This window comes from Cornus florida, unplaced genomic scaffold (assembly GCF_030987335.1).
Source record: "Cornus florida cultivar Cherokee Brave unplaced genomic scaffold, ASM3098733v1 CherokeeBrave_3.0.0_Hap2_Chr04, whole genome shotgun sequence".
Classification (NCBI taxonomy): Eukaryota; Viridiplantae; Streptophyta; class Magnoliopsida; order Cornales; family Cornaceae; genus Cornus; species Cornus florida.
The window spans coordinates 97,702,499-97,724,243 of NW_026775574.1; the positions used below are offsets into that span (position 1 = coordinate 97,702,499).

At 29.4% G+C, this 21,745-nt stretch overlaps 1 protein-coding gene across 25 annotated transcripts in view; it reads left to right on the plus strand.

Moving 5' to 3' along the window:
* Positions 1-21,745, plus strand: part of LOC132304111 (uncharacterized) — a 159,289-nt gene that overhangs the window by 122,958 nt on the left and 14,586 nt on the right. For 22 of the 25 annotated variants that reach the window (XR_009481508.1, XM_059801636.1, XM_059801639.1 and 19 more), the window contains 2 exons: positions 15,891-16,619; positions 19,270-19,698. Coding sequence is in view for 24 of the 25 variants with exons in the window: in XM_059801636.1 (XP_059657619.1) it covers positions 15,891-16,619; positions 19,270-19,698 (1,158 nt within the window). In the remaining variant the exon portion in view is untranslated. The remainder of the gene's footprint in view (positions 1-15,890; positions 16,620-19,269; positions 19,699-21,745) is intronic. The other 3 variants (XM_059801652.1, XM_059801656.1, XM_059801653.1) reach the window with 2 other exon arrangements.

The following is a 21,745-nucleotide window of genomic DNA, read 5'->3' on the forward strand; positions in this document are numbered from 1 at the left end:
TTTAGTGGGCGGACTTGAACGCTTTAATGGGTTTGGACTTAAATTACCATCCCTAGTTAGAGTCTTTGAAGCTATTATATCTAGCGAACCTCACAAGTTTTTATGAAACAAATATTGCGAATTGTTTACCTAGCTAAATGGGCACATATTATGGATAATGGACGACCTCATGTGACTTTTGGTCTTTCAAAACCTAACATGTTTAACAGTTCAAGCTTGCTATTACTTGAGATACTTGCACTCCCAGTAGCAAATCTTCTCACACAACTAAGTGATTAAAAATGTAGTGTGAAGGAAGAAATAGTTAGAAGTGAAGGACAAGGAGAAGAGGATGATGCCAGAGGGAAACCATATTCTCTCAATTAGTCTCTGAAACTAACTAGTTTTTGTGGGGGCAAATATTGTTTTTAAATTCCTATCTTTTTTAGAGGAGGTTACACTGGTGGGATGTCAGGTATTGCAGATTTTCACAGAGGCATCCTATTTTATGTGCACCACTACATTCTGAAGGGAAAAGTAACACTGCTGAATGTCATGAATATTTTTAATAAGAGTTATGTACATGTGTTTTTTCCTTCAATGTAGCAGTCTACTATCTTTACGTTTTTTTTTATAATTTTTGTTCTGGAATTACTGAATTACTGCAATAAACGATTCAGTTATTACTTTTCATTTACTCCATCCACTTCTCTTTAATTCAGGGGCGTAGGGGCAGGGGAAGAAAAAAGTAGCAAAAATAAACAACAATACTACTTAGGTCTCACTGGTAAGGACCTGCAACATAATGACCATTTAGGTGGACTAATAATAAATAGACACATTATATTTTAATTGTCAAATCATTGATGGTAATCAAATCATCATTTCTGATTTGGTAAGTGAATATTTACCCATCAATTTTGTTTTAGTAATTAAAGATGACATGTCCATTTATCATTGGTCCACCTTAATAGGAGTATGCTGTAAATTCTCAGTAGTGAGGACCTAAATATTATCCAAAAATAAATACAGGAGCGAAACCAGATGAAGATAATATAATGTTCAGCAGAGGAGGGTACCTATTATTGCATTTTTATTTTTATTTTTTTGTAAGTTGATACTCACACACATGTCTCCATTGAGACTTCACCTCCTAACCTATTTTTGAAAAATAAGAATTTAATACTTCTCACAGTTGGTATACATGATTGGTGTGTGTGTGTGTTTGAGGAGAGTCAGGAATGAGAATTTCCTATGATGGGTTATGGTACCTTTTAATATTTGAAATTAATTAGTCAAACTGCTTCCCCAAAATTTAGCTGTCCAAAAACTTACTAAAACAAAAAAAAACAAAACAAAAAAATCTAGCAATCTCAAATTATTTGTAGGATGTGAATTATTATTAGTTTTTGTGGGTAATTTAGCAATACAAAGAACTTTATTGCCTCATTTGGGACTTCAGGTGGAGGTTATACCAACTAGGTAAGGACCTTATTATCCATCTAATTTTTTTATTCATTATACTACTAATAATAATAATAATATTCATTACGGTGTAATATTGGTAGATCTGACTATGTAGAATGTAAGAGATTTAAATGGAGAATTCTTTTAACCTAGTGACCTTAGATAAATTTTAAAATGTGTATTCTCACGAAAGTTGAAATTTACCACTAGTCTCAATAGACCACCTAATCTGTTGGGTCTCGCGCAAGTTCGCATTCGTGAACATTGAACTCTATAATGCTAGCATATGATGTTACCACCAAAATATTATTTATTACTATTTAACTTTAGACGGTGTTAGTGCAGTTGTTAAGATGAGATGAAGGACATTTTTGTTAAAAACAAAGGTGTTAGTGTAACTTGACTAATCATTTGCTCCATCACTAGTATGCTTTGCAGTTATATACCATTATAATTGTGAGTTGCTGCCTTTTGGTACTTCATTAGTTATGGCGTCCATTTTTTTGTTTCTTCCCAGTCAGTCTCTATTATTTGCAGGTGGGACCCATTCTGAATCAGTGGGTGATGAAAATTGATAACATTTATTAGAAAATCTTAAAAATATGGAGATGGGTGACCAGATCCAATCCAATGGCCCACTGGGTTGTTGGTTCCAATTGCTAAGAACATATGTCTAATTTTGTAATATATAGGAAAGTTGAGTCTAAATTTTATATCTAATATTGTAGATAGAGTATATATATAATTCAACTAAAAAAAGAAAAAGAGTATATATATAAATTCTTTACTTTATGAGGGTAAAAACATAATTAATTTAAATTTTAGAAAATATCTACGTTCTACACTCCATTTACGGAGTATGTTTTGTTTTTAAAACCCAAATTTTTTTAAAAACAAAAAGTAATCTGTTTTTGTTTTTTAAGATTCCCCCTTGAAAAACACTTCCACTACTGGGTTAGGGTAAATCATGCACAAAAATATGGAGTCTCTCTGAGGAGAGATTCAGCTGTAGGAGACCTTAGGATGCAAAAGCAAATCCAAAGACTGACACAACATGTGCACTCTGTTTGCTTTTAAATTTTCAATGCATCAACCAATGGCGTTCATTTGTTTTGTTCTTCTTTTTGTCGAATCTTTTCCTTTTCCTTTTCCTTTTCCTTTTCCTTTCCAATCAACCTTTTCACTCTTGTAAAAAGATGCATCTAAATTTGCATCTCGTGACACACGTCTCACACCTTTGGATGCAAAAGCAAATCCAAAGACTGACACACCATGTGCCACTCTATATATTTGCTTTTAAATTGTCAATGCATCAACCAATAGTGTTCATTTGTTTTGTCCTTTTTTTTTGTCGAATCTAATTCTTTTTCCTTTTCCTTGTCCTTTTCCTTTCCAATCAACCTTTTCACTCCTCTTGTAAAAAAGATGCATCTGAATTTGCATCTCGTGACACACGTCTCACACCTTTGGATGTAAAAGCAAATCCAAAGACTGACACACCATGTGCCACTCTATTTGCTTTTTAATTGTCAATACATCAACCAATGGTGTTCATTTGTTTTGTCCTTCTTTATGTCAAATCTAATCCTTCTTTTTCTTTTTCCTTTTCTTTTCCTTTTCCTTTTCCTTTTCCTTTTCAATCAACCTTTTCACTTCTCTTGTAACAAGATGCATCTGAATTGGCATCTCGTGACACAAGTCTCTCACACACACACACACACACACACACCTCACTCTTTCAACATGCGACAACCATCCTCTCCAGCGCTACAGAGGTTCTGTAATCATACTAATGAGTCCTATTTATTCAATAACTGCAGAATTTCCCCAATGCTTTAGAGGATCCACCTATTATCCCTAATCTCTTCTATGCCATCTCTCATCTGAATATTTTACTTTTGTTGCATTTTAAATTATATATTGTATTATATACGAGATACACAAGAATTTATATAAGTGACAAGATATGTGAAAAGTAAAAAATTTAAGATAAATTTATACTATATTACATAATATAGTAATAATATATCTTACAATATATTCTAAAATAATTTACACAATACAGAAAAAACTTTCTAAACTAAATAATTCTAAAATATAAATTACAATATATTGATTAACTATCCTAATTAATTACCAAATCATTTTCAACATCAAAATATAACTTGAATAGTAAACCTTAATGTATCAATTAATTTCAAATTTATTTATTTATTCAAATCAACACTAAGTGAAACTAACAAACCACTTGTCGGGATGGACAACTTCATTTATCTCCCCAAGAACAAAAGCCAATGATACATTTTGCAATACTTCTTTTTTCCCTAAATCATTTTGCAATACTAACAATAGCTTTTTACCAAAAGCATATCCAACAAATGTAACAGCTTGTCCACCAATAAAATGGAGTCAGACATTTTCTTTTTGATCTTTCTTTGTGTAATAATGCGGTGCTAGACTACCAGACCACCATGACATGATTCACGTGAATTTAGTATTTTTTCGCTTTTATGTTTATTTGTCACTTGTAATAATACGTAATGACTTTCTTTTGTTTAGATGAAAATAGTAACAAAAGAAAAGAAATAATAATAATAAAAAAAAATAGAATGAATGAAAAGAAAAATAATTTTTTAACATGAATTTGGTTATGATAAAAATTTATTCAAGAGAATTAAAAAGAAATATCATATTATAGTTTTGATACTTAAATTGTCCTCGTTTTATAAATTAATAAAATAAATAGTAGAATAATAAAGAATTAATTAGTAGTGGTATATATAAAAATAACGATGGTATTTATAATTAATTTAGACCTTGTAAATTATTATTTATTTTATTTCTATAAATGATGAAAAACAATCCAATGTCCGGCTGAATTTTTTTACTTTTGTTGCATTTGAAAGCATAAAATTGTAAAAATAGAATTGAAAAAAAAAAAAAAAAAAAAAAAAAAAAATTTGATTACAACTTATGAACTAAATTTTCTTGTTGTGTGTTTTGTACAAGAAAAATTTTGGAGAAAATTGTGGATTTCAGGAATCCTAATTTTTCATAACTTTTCTTTTATATTTAACCAAATTCTAAAAAAGTTTCAAATTTTTTATTTCTTTTCTTTTCTGATTGATTCATTTTGTTAGAGTAAATTATACATAATATATATAATATACATATAAAGTCATGTAAATGAAGGAAAGGATTCAGAGAGATCCAAATCCCGAGTCCTTTGAATGCAAAACTAAAATCCTATTTGCTTTTTAATTGTGAATGCATCAACCAATTGTGTTCATTTGCTTTGTCGTTTTTTTCCGTCCTATCTAATCATTGTCCTCTACGTTTCCTTTTGAATCAATCTCTCTCTCTCTCCCCTATTGCAAGCAAGCTTTGTCGTTTTTTTTTTCCGTCCTATCTAATAATTGTCCTCTACTTTTCCTTTTGAATCAATCTCTCTCTATCTCTCCCCTCTTGCAAGCAAACAGATACATGTAAATTATTTTTGTTCGACATTTTAATGTTTCTTTTGAGATATACGTAGTACTTGTTATTAGGATGTTTTGATAATTGAGGTAGATTCTAGATTAGCTTAAAACAAGGTTTCAAAAGAATGAGATGTATGTTTAATCATATAAGAAGTATAATTTCACTAGTTTAAGAAATTATACATGTAAATTTAAAATAAAAATATAATTTTACGAGTTTAAGAAAATTATATATGTAAATTTAAAATAATATAGTAAAATAAGTTATTTGCAATCCATGCCAATAAGAATTCAAATTGGCATGATTGTAGTACAATATTTTTCTTGATCTCTGATTTACAATCAATTTCAACTCCAAAATCTAACTTCAATAGCTTTTTTATTTGTCCAACAAGTGCACCAATTAAATGGTGTCATTTTTGCTTTTGATCTTTCTTTACTTTGTGTAATAATGTAGTGCTAGTGGGCTATTGGCCACCACGTCATTTAGCCTTTACATTTATTTGTTGCTTGTAATACTTTTTAGTTACTTTTGTCTTTGTCTTTCTTGTTTGCCTTGTTTTAGTTACTTAATATTGTAAAATTGTATTATGAATTTATATAATAATTAATTTAATTAAAAAATTCTTTTGTATAGTATAAAAAATCAATAAAATATATTATTTTCTTGATTTTTAAATTATATATCTAGTTTTGTAAGCATGTATATATGAAAGATTGGGTCTAAATTTTATATCTAATAACAAAAATATATATAAATTCTTTACTTTATTAGAATAAAGCATATAATTTTAAAAAATATTTACTCTACAGTCTATAGTCTACACTCCATTTATGTATTTTTTTTTTTGAAAAAAAACAACCAACTCTAATTTTGTTTTTAAGATTTACCCTTAAAAAATACTTACAACAATTATATTACATCAACCAATTGTGTGCGAGTTAAAAAAGGGCCTTAAAGCTACTAATTCTGAATGAATTAAGTATTTAATATTTGATAATATAATTTGATTATACTGAACTACTACAAATGAAATAAAATTTTAAGTGATAAATACATTACTTATCACTTAGATGCTGAACAATAAAAATTCAAAATAATATTAAAAAGTACTTATTTTTTGTGTATCGCTTAAAATGTTTGCACCATTTATGTACCCATTTTGTTCTAGGACCTCTAATATTAAACTTCATGCGCATTTTATAGTCCAAAATTTCGTGCTTTAGCATGTGCACGTAATTCGGTCAAGCTTGTTTTCAATGTCCTTGTGGTTCTAATGATTGTTTTTCATTAGAAGTTGTCTACTTTGTTTTATGTCTTTGTATTCTAATTATTTTGGTTTACTTATCTTATATAGTGACTTAAAGAGAATTTAGATACGAGTTATAGATAGAGAGAGTACTAAAAGAAGAGCCAAATAATGCTTTTGGCTTTGGAATTCACTCAGGTGGAGTCTAGAATTCTTTGAAAATTTTCTTTTTTTGGGCCAAAATATGTATAACTTAAGTTCTTTTCTCATCTAGCAAAGACCTAACAAGGGCTGAAAATAATTCTTAATGTGATAAAAATTCACAAGATTACAAAATTATTTCTTTTAGTAACCATTCTCCAACTAGTTTTGATTTATAAATTTCATGTGAGATTTTAAGGTAAAATGTGTTGTGTTATGAAAATCTCTCTTGATATAAACTGTAGATGGATAAATAAAATATTAAATTTGACTTGGTGCACTTAACGAGGACTATTGATGTGAAATACGAATCATACATTTAGTGCATCTTTAGCGGTCTGTTAAAAAATTATTTTGTGTAAAATATACACTGCCACATATGATTTGTAAATTTTTTTCATCTCCAGTGTTAAGATGCACTGCCACATCACCAATGTGTAAAATGATTGTGTATTTTACACAACACTTTTATACTGCCATGTAAACATATTTTCTCTCTCCTCCCCTTTTCTCACTCACGGTTCTCTTTCTTTTCTCTCATTCATTTACGCCTCTTTGTTTCCCACTTTTCTATAGTGCAATAGAGAATAATCTATAACTGGCGGTAAGATAACAACTGCTCGACCATCTTTTATTTATATATATATATATATATATATATATATAAACATAGTTTGATTCATTACTTTCGTTTGATCTTTATCGTTTGCAATCATTTTGTAAATTCTAGGTTTTTTTTAGATTTTTTATCATTTTACATTCTATTATAATGAGATAAATATGTATTAACCAAAGATTAGATATATATTTTAATCACATAGTTTCTACAAATTTGAATCTTATTTTATTATTTGTTATAAGTTTCCGGTGGTGATGCTATTGATGGGATGGGAAAGTAAAATATAAGGAAAAATTATTATTTGAGTGACCAGACCGACAACACCACACAACATACATCATCAATTAAATTATTAAAGTGTTAATCAAGTTATTTTCTTTGCAATCTTCAATAATACAGTATCGTGACATTAAAACGTCATACTCAGGTTCACTATGATCACTAATTTTGTCTCCTTGATACTTCAATTATTATTTTTTATTTTTCTCAGAGGATGACTAACTGAATTTTCTACAACTATGTTTCGCAGGTACATAATTGAAATTTTGGAATTACTATTAAAAATTGATAGAAATGAAGAAAAGTAACTCAAAAAATTGAAACACAACATACATAAATTCATTTTTTTAAGGCGCAAAAATGATTAAAAACCCCCACTATTTTCAATTTGGTATCATAAAATTCCAACACTATTACAAAGTTTTCAAATTGTTTCAATAATTCTCAATTCCCTTTTACCTTTCGCCTTTATCTTTATTTAAATGTTTGTTGGCCATGTTTTAGTTATTTAATAAAATTGCATTATGAATTTATATAATAATTAATTTAATTAAAAAATCTTTTTTAAAATACACGATTTTAGTACAATTTTTTTTAATTATTCTATAAAAAGTTAATAAAATATATTATTTTCTCAATTTTTAAATTTTATATTAATTTAGTAAGCATGTATATATATATATATATATATATATATATATATGAAAGTTTGGGTTTAAATATTATATCTAATAACACGAGTATATATAAATTCTTTACTTTATGAGAATAAAATATTATTAATTTTTAAAAATATTTACAGTCTAGACTCCAATTATGTATTTTATTTATTTATTTTATTTTTTAAAAAAGACAACTAACTCTTTTTTTAGTTATTAAGATTCACCCCTAAAAAACCACCTACCCCAATAACTATTTATAATTACTCCGTATAAATTATGCACAAGAATCGGAGATCCAAATTCTAGATAGACCTTTGGATGCAAAAGTAAATACAAAGTCTGTCACACCACGTGAATATGAAAAGTCCATCAAAAGCAAAGACCGAAATTGTTACTGTATTTTGCTTTTTAATTGTCAAGATTCTCCTGTAAAATAATTAAAACTTCAACTTAATTTTTTCAATTACAATAATTTCAAGCGCTCCTTTTAAAAAAAAAAATGCAGAGAGAACAAATAAAGTGTCTTTTTGTATAGACCGAATTTGGGTGAAATCTTTGGATAATGGATTTGTCACCAACTTTTTAAATTAAATGTTATTACTTAATGGAATTTATAAAATAAATTTTTTATTATTTATGATCAAACGAGCATTATCAAAAATAAATTTAACAATCGACAAAATATCTAAATTTGCCCGTAACAATAGTCACGAGTCTTTCCTTCATCAATCATAACAATAGTCACGAGTCTTTCCTTCATCAATCAATCGCACCTTTTTATTCCAATCTCTAATAATATAGTATCATAACAAGAAAAAATCTTTTTTCATTTGTCATTTTTTTTCTCTCCTTTACTTTTTTTTTTGAAATATACTTATTATTTTCTTTGCATGAAACAAAAAATATATGAATTTCAAATTAGTAATAACATAAATCATGACATGAAGTTTTGATAATTGTGATGAATACAAAATTAAGATTCAAAACTTTAGTTAAAAAAACTAGAGATAAGTTTCGTATGGATTAAAGGATTCTAAAGAAATGAATTTTTGTTTAGTTGTAAAAGAATTCGAATTGCAATTATCATAATGAAATATTTCTCCTAAATCTCTAATTTACAGCCACATTGCAATACTTTGCAATTACTTTTTACCAAAAACATATCCAACAACAATAATGCAGTGTTAGTGCGCCAAGACTCATGAGTCATGACATGAACATTAATGAAGTCCTTTTGCCTTTTTCTTTGTTTTTCATTTGTAATAATTCTCAATTCACTCTCACATTTTGTTACCGAAAAGATTCAAAAGATTTAAAAATTATTATTATTATTTTTAAAATAACTAATTCCGATTTTTTAAAAAAAAAATTTACCCTTAAAAAACACTTTTCGATTTATTTTGAGAATATGCAAAGTCCCTATCTTGACTGTATTTTTCTGTTTTAGATTTTAGGTATTAAACTTCATTTACTATTCATATTTAGAGCTACTATTATTCTTAAATGCATTTTAGATTACTATGTCGTTAATAAAGTTAACTACCTTTATTTTTTAATTGAAATTTTGTTAGTTAATAAAGTTAACTACCTTTATTTTTTAATTGAAATTTTGTTAGTAAGTTATTCATTTTTTTTTTTACTTAAATGAGAGATGTAATTTCATTCACTCTACTCCTAATTTTCCATTAAAACTATTATCCAGCTTTACCAAATTTATAATCAAAATCAAAATTATATTGCTAAGAATTACATGATCTTTATTTATAAAAAAAATCATACTTCAGAGAAAAAGAACGAGAAATTTAAGTTATCATGTAACAGTGAGTTAGTAAGGATTTATTACAATTACTAGCGTGATAAAGACTTGCAAATTTTACAAAATATGTCTCTCTTGATTATGTCCAGCAAAATTAATCCTAAGAGACTCTTAATTTTCATGGTTAATTAAAGTGAATTGCACTTAATTAAAACTTATTTCATTGAGAAAATCTTTATTTATTTTGAGTTAGTATAATTAATTTGAAATTTAGGGTTTAACATAAGATACTAAAATTTACTATTGGTCTTAAAGGCTGGTTAGATAACTTTGTCAGTGTCATGTCAAATCGTGGAGTGTTATGATGACTGAGGTGAAAAATCTGTGTTCTTTGTGTTTCGTTCTAAGCAATAATTAATCTACTATTTGCATTTATCTCTCTCTCTCTCTCTCACACACACACACACAATCTCTGTTCTCTCTCTTCTCACGGTCTCACCATCATCCATCCACTGATTCTTTACTTTCGGTTCATCCATTTTCTTTCTCTTGGTCATCGAAAATCAGAGCAAATCGGTGCATTTGAATTTGGGATATGTATAATTCAGAGGTATGTCTTTAAATCTCTTCTTTAGTTTCCTCAACAAGAAGAAGCTTCTCTCTGTATTCATTTCTATTGATTTCTTTCTTTGCTTACTTCCTGTTTGTGCAATTTCCCACATCAACTCTCTTAGTTTTGCTGTTAAATTTTAATTAGGCTCTCTCTTACAGCTGAATTTGCATCTCTCTTGTGTGTTTCCTTGTGAATCTTCAATTTTCTTTCCCAAAAAAAATTCAAAAAATTTCTTCACCTTTGTTTGTCATCCAAAATCATACTCTGTATTTGTATTCTAGTCTCTCCCTTTCATTTCTTAGCTCTCCTTAAAAAAAAAAAAAAAAACAAACAAACAAACAAACTAGCAGTCGTAGTTTGTTGTATTTCTATTGTTGTCATTTCCTTTATATTCTGTATTGCATCGTCTCCTTCAAGAGAGAGAGGAAAAAAATAAATTTGAAAATGGTCGACATCGTTAGTGCTGTTGTGGGAACCATGTTGGAGCCCATCAGAGACCTCTTGTACAGATCCATCGGGCGTCAATTTGGTTATTTGGTTCACTGCAAGAAGAACATTAAGGATTTTGCAGATGAAGTTGATAAACTCAGCCTTACCAAGGCAAGGGTCCAGGTAAAGGTTGATGCAGCCGAGAGCAATGATGAAGTCCTTCACGATGATGTTTTGGAGTGGCGGAGGAAAGTGCAGAGCATGGAAGATGACAAGAGCAGATTACTCCAAAGCAAAGATAATCTCAAGTGTCTTGATGTTTGCTCACGCTACCGATTGGGTAAGGAAGGAAAAAAGAAGAAGCCTGATGTCGCCCAGCTTATAGTCGATGGCAACAATTTTGGCGATTTTGGATACCAACGTCCTCCCACTGTTACTTTCCAGAAGACGTACAGCATGAACTATGAGAGTTTTCAATCCAGGGAGTTTGTTTTTGAGGAGATCATGAAGGCACTAAAAGATGATGGGACTTACAAGATTGGGATACACGGAATGCCTGGTGTTGGAAAGACAAGGATGATGGAACAAGTTGCCCAACAAGCCCACACAGAGAGCCTGTTCGATGAGGTCACCCAGATAGTTGTCTCCCAGAATCCAATTTTGGAAGATATTCAACAAAAGCTCGCCAAAAGTTTGAATATGAAAGAGCCTGAAAATGCGAGTAAGAAGCAAATATGCGATAGATTGAGAAATGGTAAAAGGATTCTTATAATGGTAGATGATGTTTGGAATAATGAAATTAAGTTGGAGGATATTGGAATACCCGCTGCTGATAATCGTACCAAGGGCTGCAAGATTTTCTTGACCTCCCGGAGAAAAGAGGTGTGCCTTCAGATGGCGGAAAAGGAGTTCGAAATTGGGGTCTTGTCGGAACATGAAGCATTGGACTTATTTAAGAAAACTGTAGGAGATTTTACCGAACATCCTGAATTGCATTCTATAGCGAAAGAAGTGTGTAGTGAATGTGATTGTTTGCCCTTGGCCATAGTTACAGTTGGAAAAGCATTGCCACATCAGAAAAAAAAAATGCGTGCATGGAATACTGCCAAAATGCATGCATGGAATAGTGCCCTTCATCAATTGAAACATTCCATGGGATATAATATTCCAGGAGTGTCAAAGAAAGTCTATTCATGCATAGAGTTGAGCTACCAGTATTTGAAGCTGAATGATCCGATGCTGGAAGACCTGCAACCATGCTTTCTGCATTGCTGTTTGTTTCCTGAAGATGCTGAAATTTGTATTGACGATTTGGTGAAATATGCTGTAGGAACGAGATTTCTTAAAGGCACAAATAGAGAATCAATGGAAATAGCAAGAGACCGAACGCGCACGTTGATTGATATCCTCAAGGAATCTAACTTGTTGTTAAATGGTAGGGGTGAAAACTTTGTCAAAATGCATGATGTCATTCGAGATGTGGCGATTTCAATTGCATCAAAAGAGAAAGATGCCATGTTTCTAGTGAAAGCTGGTGTGGAGAAGTGGCCAGATGAGGATGAATATAAACAATGCAAAGCAATCTCATTAAGGTTAAATGATGCTTGTGTGCTTCCGGATGATTCAGAATGTACAGAAGTATGCACCTTAATGTTGGAATTCCGCAATCTTTCATCAGAAGTTCCAAGTAGCTTTTTTAAAGGGATGGAAAAGCTTGAAGTTTTACAATTGCGTAACATGCAGATTTCGGAACTACCGTCGTCACTTAAAAATCTTAGGATGTTATGTCTATACAACTGCAAATTGGTGAAGGTAGCTTTTCTCAAGGAATTTAAAAAACTTGAGATACTATGCATTGAAGATTCTGATCTAAGAGAACTGGCTCCAGAAATAGGCCAGTTGACTCGCTTGCGGTTGTTGGATGTGAGGTACTGTTACAATCTCAAGATCATTCCCTCTGGTGTCATATCAAGTCTATCCCAACTTGAGGAATTGTACATTCCAAATGAGTTTGACCAATGGGGGGTTAAAGACAATGCAAGTCTTAATGAACTAAACTCATTGAAGCACATAATCAGTTTACAAGTTTTTGTGCCAGATGTAACGTTACAGCTGCTGCGTTGCATTGAGCCCCTGTTTAAGTCGTTGAACAGATTTCAAATATCCATTAGGAGCAAGCTTAGTTTTTGGGAGCGATCTTCATCAGCAACAAGGATATTGAAAGTAGTGGGTTTCCCTTTGAAGAAGGAGCTTAACATTTTGATGGAGAAAGCTGAAGTACTGTATTTGGAAGACTTGAGAGAGAATGTTCCTAAGGGACTATGCGGATCTGTTTCATTTCGTGAATTAAGTTTGTTAGATGTTGAAAACTGTAAAATGATATATCTCTTTTCCTCAGCCGCTGCAAGAAGTCTTTCACAACTCCAAAAATTAAGTGTAAGTATTTGTGAAATCATGGAGGAAATAGTCAGAGATGACCAAGAAGGTATGGATGGAGTTATTATTTTTCACCATTTGAAGAAAATAGAGTTGAAGTATCTACCCAAGCTCAGAAGTTTCTATGCCAGTATGAAGAAGTCGACAATAAGGGAATGCAACACGTCTACCCTTGTGCAAGCTTTGTTTAACGATAAGGTATGCTCAACACTTACCTTATAATTACTAAAATAAGAATCAATGGCAGAAATAAGCTATAAGTGGGCACCTGTTCCTCAAAGCCCATTGACTAAGGAGATGGGCTGGTTTGTTTGAGGATCGAGGAGCCCACGACAGAGTAAAATCTGGATGGGCTGCATGCATACATATTCAATCAGCAGACACTTGTCTATATATATATATATATATATATATGTATATATGCAATCATTCTCAGACACACATGAAGCATACATGTCACATGTGTCATGCACGATACGTCTAATTATATAATTAGAGATATTTCAGTAATTTTTATATTCTTAAAAGTTTTATTTTAATATTTATAGATGGGCATCAACATTACTACTATGCTAACATAACATGCATTTATTAGTATACTTTTTTTACACTACCTTTTCTTATTATGTTTATTCAAATTTATATATTCAATTGCAATTTCAAAATGGATATCAGTTTAATCTAGATCAAATATAAATATTTTAATCTTAGATAAAATGGCATATTAAAATGATATTACAAAAACAGAGCATAATTTCCTGTATCTACATCTAGGGTTCCATTTGTTGAGACCTAATGTTTTATTTGTAAAATATTTTCTAAAAAAAAAATTTCATGTAAAATGTTTTCTTTATTTTTATTTTTTGATTTTTGACAACCGTCCGTAAAATATTTTCTAAATTAACCTTTTTTTATTTTTTTTTTTATTATTTTTTTTTAGGGTCACTCACCAATAGGAAATAGTACACCCTACACCACAATAATATTATGGTTACATGACTTGAAAAATAAAGTCTCTAATGCTGTAAAGTAATTGTATTTAAGCAAAATAATATTGTGGGTACATGACTTCACTTCTTTAATAATTAATATATAAGAATTACTGACTAAAAAATGCAAATGAAACAACTTATTTCTTCTTCCCCTCTCACATGAAAGGTCACACATTTAATTAATAGGTGGGTGAGAGTTGTTTGTATGTTATTAACTTATTACCTATCAACAAATTATATCATCTCATCAACACTTACTAGTCACTTTATTTTCTTCTTAAAAAAATATATATATTTTAATTAGTATCAAATTAGGAAGTTTCTTGGACTAAAATATGACATTCTCGTATAAAATTTAAGTTCAATATTTTTAATTTACCCATTTTTCCTTTTTCTTTTTTCTTTTTTTTTTTTTATTTTTAAGAAGAAGGAAAGAGAACAAGAAAGTAAGGCAAAACAGGAAAATAAGAATTAATGACAGAAACAGGCCATGTGGGCCAAGTGTCCCACTCAAGGTCACTCGAACTGCTCCTCAAAGCCCATTGACTATGGGGATGGGCTGGTTTGTTTGAGGATCAGCGGGCCCACAAGAGAGTGAAATCTGGATGGGCAGCAGCCAACAAGAGCTTTATGTCTTTATACCACATGCGCACACACACACATATTCAATCAGGAGACACTTGTCTATAATATATATATATATATATATATATATATATATATATATATATATGCAACTACTCTCTAACACATGAAGCATACATGTTTGCAGACTACGTATAATTATATATGTATATATAATTAGAGATATTCCAGTCATTTTTATATTCTTAGAAATTTTATTTTAACTAGAAAAAACGCACGTGAAATTTTTTTATTATAAAAAGATTGAAAAAGTTCGCCACTTAAACCAAAAGCAAAACAATGCAATTGTTTCTCTTGAATTAACTGGTCTTATTCTTTTGTTTGACCCCTTCCATCTAAACCCTGTACTCATCAACATGTAAGAGCATTAATTCAAATTTTATGTGATATGTAGGAGTTTATTGAAAAGAAAATCTAAATTTACCGTAATACGTAGAAGTAAATCGAAAAGAAAATAGAAGGGAAAATGTTTTTTAGAAACTCTTTAATTATTTTTATATTAATTAATAAATATATAATTAATGGAAAGAAAATCTAAATTTTATTGAAAAGAAAACAGAAGGAAACATATTTTATAGAAACTCTTTAATATAATTTATTATTTTAAATGGTAATTTATTTTATTATTTTATTATCTAATGTATAAATCAATGGTTTTAAATTCTTAAACTTATTTTGTAGTAGAAATATAAATTGATAACCAAATTAGTACTTAATTGATAAAATAGGATTATTATTTTAATTGGTAACTTATTTTATTATCTAATTTATAAATCAATGATTTTAATTTATTATGTTCAAGCAATGCAATAACCTTAATGAACTTCAGTAATAATTACTTATCTTAAAAAGTAAGAAGTAAATAATTTTTATTCTTAAAATACATTTGATTTGTGAGTGTGCTTAGTTTGTATGAAAAATATCACACCACAAGAATGTACTCTAGCTGAATCCTCATGCAGTGTTGATAATTATAATTTTAAAATAGTAGGAATGGAATCTTATAATAAAATATACTAATAATATGCTCAGAAGTGTTGGATTCATGACCACAAAATGTAATATATAAAATGAATTTTGCAGGTTTCATTACCTGCCTTGGAGGAATTGACTATTGAAGACCTACAAAGCCTTACAGCAATATGGGTTGACCAATCACAACCACTAGAGCAAGTGAAGGAGGCTGAAGATTCCTTTGGGCGCCTAACCAACATGATTGTCCATGGATGTGAGAAATTGGTGAATGTGATTCCCTCCTGTATGCTCCCAAGGTTGCAGAACCTAAAACAACTCCAAGTTGGGAAATGCGATTCCTTGTTTTCTGAAGTTGAAGTGCATGGTAGTGTTGAAAAAGGGTCCCCAACAGTTGAACCAACAATTGATGTACTCCCTGGGCTACAAGAAATGCTTCTCAGGGATCTACCTAACTTGGTGATGTATATGACGTTGAACAGAAAGGAACACTTTGCGGGCGGCATTTGTGCGTATTCAAACCTAACAGATTTGCACCTTTCTAAACGTGACAATTTGAAAAATGTATTCTCACCATCCACAGCGAGATACCTTGTGCACCTCCAAAAATTAAAAGTATGTCGGTGTGAAAAGATGGAAGAGATAGTTGCAATTGAAAGGGGAAAATTAGAAGATCTAGTGCATGATGAGATCATTGTCTTCCCTCAATTAAAGTATTTGGAACTTGAAAACTTGCCAAACCTTAAAAGTTTCTGTTGCTGCACTAGTGGATCCAAAAAACGTGAAGAAGAAACAGTGGAGCTGAACATTTCTCAAGTGGAAGCCCTCTTCAACCACAAGGTATGTGTGTCCTTACTCCTATTATAAAATTCTAGTAGCTATTAAGAAATGTCTAATTTGTGATTAACAATCATTAATTAAATCTCAAATTTCACCTAGTACTTTCCCTTTTCATTAACTTCAACATCCACCTACGGAAGCACTATCATTAGAACCCTCCATATTCTTTCTGGTTCTATGCAAGCAGGTGCTCAAAATTTTGTTTCTTTTTTTTAATTTTTTTTTTTTTAAATAATCTTATAGGAAATGATATTTGAATACCACCTTTACAACTGAATGATTATTTTTCTCAAATACAATATTTATCCTTTTAAATATGAAATAATCTTTTTAGTTTCTCCTCTCTCTCCAATCTGTGACGGCTAATTCTTAATCCCTTTCTCAATTATTTTTCTCTTTCAATGAACCCATTTATCACTTGACTGACAAGTACATGTATTCTATATCTATAATCTTTCATAACATATATATATATATATATATATATTATTTTTATTATTATTATTTTTTTATTATATTCTTAGAAGTTTTATTTTAATATTTATAGATGCGCATTACATTACTACCATGCTTTTATTAGCATAATTTCGTAAACTAACTTTTCCTATTATGTTTATTCAAATTTATATATTCAATTGCAATTTTATTTAAAAGGGATATAAGTTTAATCTATATCAAATAAAAATATTCTAATCTCAGATAAAATAACATACTAAAATGGATATTACAAAAACAGAGCATAATTTCTTTCTAAATCTAACTCAAAAATTAGAAAATAGTCTATTACTTGGGTTTTTTAATTCCATTGGGCTCCTTCCGCTCCTAAATGAGAAAGCAGCCCAAGAATAGCTGGATTGTGCTTCATTTGTTTGAAAAATAATAATAAACCTATGTGATTGTGCTTCATTTGTTTGAAAAATATAAGATAACAAGACCACTTGTTTTTACTGGAAACAAGTTTTATTTTAATATAAGATAGAAGTTTTATTTTAATATTTTATAGATTCGCATCACATTACTACCATGCATTTATTAGCATAATTTGGTAAACTAACTTTCCTATTATGTTTATTCAAATTTTTGTATTCAATTGCAATTTTAAAGTGGATATAAGTTTAATCTATATCAAAAAAAAATATTCTAATCTCAGATTAAAATAGCATATTAAAATGGATATTACAAAAACAGAGCATAATTTCTTTCTAAATCTAACTCAAAAATAAGAGAATAGTCATAGCAGAAGCAAAGAATTACTTGGGTTTTTTAATTAAATTTCCACTGGGACTATAATAACTTATCAAAAAATGAAAAGAAGAAGAAGAAAAACGATGTGAATGAAAAATTATCGTGCCTTTTCTATTTTTATGCATGCTTACCTATGATGTATTAAGTTTTTCCAAGGTTCGTTTGTTTAGATGAAAAATTATGATGAAAAGTGATGGTGAAAGAAAAAAAAAATCAAGTTTCCATCATCTATTTGGTTAGTAAGAATATTTTTGAAGAAAATTGTGAGAAAATATTATTTTGCTAGTTTGGATAACATGAAGAAAACAGAAAATGACTAAATTTACCAAAACACCTTTCTAATTTCAAATGCTAATAAAATAAATAAATTTATGTTATATGAATACTTTTTATATTCAATTATTCATTTTAGTAAAGAAATAATAAAATATGAATTATTAATTATTAATTTTTTATTTGTTGGTCGACGTAAACAATAATGTACTCTTCACTCGTTTTGAATAAAATTTTATGAGCTAATATATAACAAGGTTTAGTAATTGTTTTCTTAGCAAGCCATCACTGGACTCACCACCACCATGTAGTATGTACACTAATCAGAAAAAAAATATAATTCATATAGAGTTACCGCATGTCATTAATCTATTGAATACTTAATTTATTAATATATATATATAAATTTTTTGCATCACAAATGAATAGGTATTCGGTGCACCGTGCATTGAGCACATCACTGTCATTTGTGTTGTAGAAGCACGGTGCGCGTACAACACGCATAGATATGAACATGTCATTATTGCGCAGTGCACCGAGAACATTGTATATTTTCTCATCACAAAGAAGGTTTTTGCAAAAATTTCTAAAATTAGATCTTCCATTATTTACTCAAAAAAAAAATTTTAATCTTCCATTAGCTTTTATATTCTTTTCAATCTTTGTACATGCTTTTACACCAATCAGATTAGAACTGCGTTTATTAGCAAAAAAGTTTTACACTTTTCTACTAAACTTTATTTATTTATTTTTATTTTATTTTATTTTAGGAAAAGAAAATAGTCATAGCAGAAGCAAAGAATTACTTGGGTTTTTTTTAATTCCAATAGGCTCCTTCCGCTCCTAAATGAGAAAGCAGCCCAAGAATAGCTGGATTGTGCTTCATTTGTTTGAAAAATAGTAATAAAACCATTTAGTTTCTTAAAATACTTTTTTTCCCAAGAGTACACTAGTTTTTACTGGAAAACAAATTAGGGAAAAAAGAAAAAAATAACTATAGTTGACTTCTCATGCAGCGTTCATAATTTTCATTTTAAAATAGTAGGAGCCAAATGTTGCAAAATTTACTAATAATAACTGAATAGGTGGATTCTTGGCTACAAATGTAACATTATAGTAATGAATTTTGCAGGTTGCATTCCCTGCCCTGGAGGAACTAGAGATTAGAGAATTAGAAAGCCTTACAGCGATATGGGAAGGCCAATCCCAATCACTCCTAGTGAAGGAAGCACAAGTTTCCTTTCAAAGCCTAAGGTCCATGGCAGTATGGGAATGTCATAAATTGGTGAATGTGATTGCCTCCAATGTGCTCCCAAGCTTGCAGAAGCTAGAAAAACTTAAAGTCTCCGAATGTGATTCAGTGGAAGAGATAGTTGCAGTTGAAAGGGGACAATTGGAAAAAGAAGATATAGTGCATGATGAAATCATCGTCTTCCCTCAATTGAAGTATTTGGAACTTAATTACTTGAAAAACCTCAAAAGTTTCACTCTTGGATCCAAAGAATCTGAAGAAACAGTGGATCAAATCATTCCCAGAGTGGAAGCTCTCTTCAACCACAAGGTATGTAAATAGCTCTCTATTAAGTTTTTCTATACAATTACCATCCAACACAGAGTCATTAATTAACTCCCAAGATTATATATTAATTAAGCTCTCTTCAACCAAAAGCAATTGGCCTCTCTCCTCTATCATCTTTTTCTTTTTCTTTTCTTTTCTTTTTTTTTTTACGGTAAAGTAATTGTTTTTAAACAACAAAAATATTGTGGGTACATGACTTCACTTCTTTAATAATTAATATATAACTAAAAAATGCAAATGAAACAACTTATTTCTTCTTCCCCCTCTCACATGAAAGGTCACACATTTAATTAATAGGTGGGAGAGAGTGGTTTGTATGTTATTAACTTATTACCTATCAACAAATTATATCATCTATCAACACTTACTAGTCACTTTATTTTCTTCTAAAAAAATATATATTTTTTTAATTAGTATCAAATTAGGAAGTTTCTTGGACTAAAATATGACATTCTCGAATAAAATTTAAGTTCCATATTTTTAATTTACCCAATTTTTTTTTTTTTTTTTCCTAACAAGAAGGAAAGAGAACAAGATAGTAAGGCAAAACAGGAAAATAAGAATCAATGGCAGAAACAGGCCATGTGGGCCAAGTGTCCCACTCAAGGTCACTCGAACTGCTTCTCAGAGCCCATTGACTATGGAGATGGGCTGGTTTGTTTGACGACCACGAGCCCACAAGAGAGTGAAATCTGGATGGGCAGCAGCCAACAAGATCTTTATGTCTTTATACCACATGCGCACACACATATATTCAATCAGGAGACACTTGTCTATAATATATATATATATATATATATATATATATGCAACTACTCTGAGACACATGAAGCATACATGTTTGCACACTACGTATAAATATATATGTATATATAATTAGAGATATTCCAGTCATTTTTATATTCTTAGAAATTTTATTTTAACTAGAAAAAACGCACGTGAATTAACTGGTCTTATTCTTTTGTTTGACCCCTTCGATCTAAACCCTGTACTCATCAACATGTAAGAGCATTAATTCAAATTTCATGTGATATGTAGGAGTTTATTGAAAAGAAAATCTAAATTTACCGTAATACGTAGAAGTAAATTGAAAAAAAAATAGAAGGGAAAATGTTTTTTAGAAACTCTTTAATTATTTTTATATTAATTAATAAATATATAATTAATGGAAAGAAAATCTAAATTTTATTGAAAAGAAAACAGAAGGAAACATGTTTTATAGAAACTCTTTAATATAATTTATTATTTTAAATGGTAATTTATTTTATTATTTTATTATAAATCAATGGTTTTAAATTCTTTAACTTATTTTGTAGTAGAAATATAAATTGATAACGAAATTAGTACTTAATTGATAAAATAGGATTATTATTTTAATTGGTAACTTATTTTATTATTTTATTATCTAATTTATAAATCAATGATTTGACGATCCAAACCCTGTACTCATCAAGAGTATTAATTCTTTTTTCCAAATTTAATGTGAAACGTAAGAGTTTATTGGAAAGAAAATCTAAATTTACGGTGATACGTAACATTGGAAAGAATAGAAGGGAAACATGTTTTTTTAGAAACTCTTTGATATTTTTTATATTAATTAATAAATATATAATTTACGGAAAGAAAGTCTAAATTTATTATGTTGATACATAGAAGTCCATTGAAAAGAAAACAGAAGGAACATGTTTTATAGAAACTCTTTAATATAATTTGTCTTTAAATAGAATTATTATTTTAGATGGTAACTTATTTTATTATCTTATTATCTAATTTATAAATAAATGATTTTAGAATTATGTTGTGGCAGAAATCTAAATTGAAAACCAAATTAGTACTTAGAATAGATAAAATCCTAAATAAAATAATATTATTATTTTAATTGGTAAGTTATTTTATTATCTAATTTATAAATTAATGATTTGAAATTCTTGACACCCTTGTACTTTTAATAATAGTATAAATATTTATAAATGCGCATCACATTACTACCATGCTACGTGCATTTATTAGCATAATTTCTTAAGCTAAA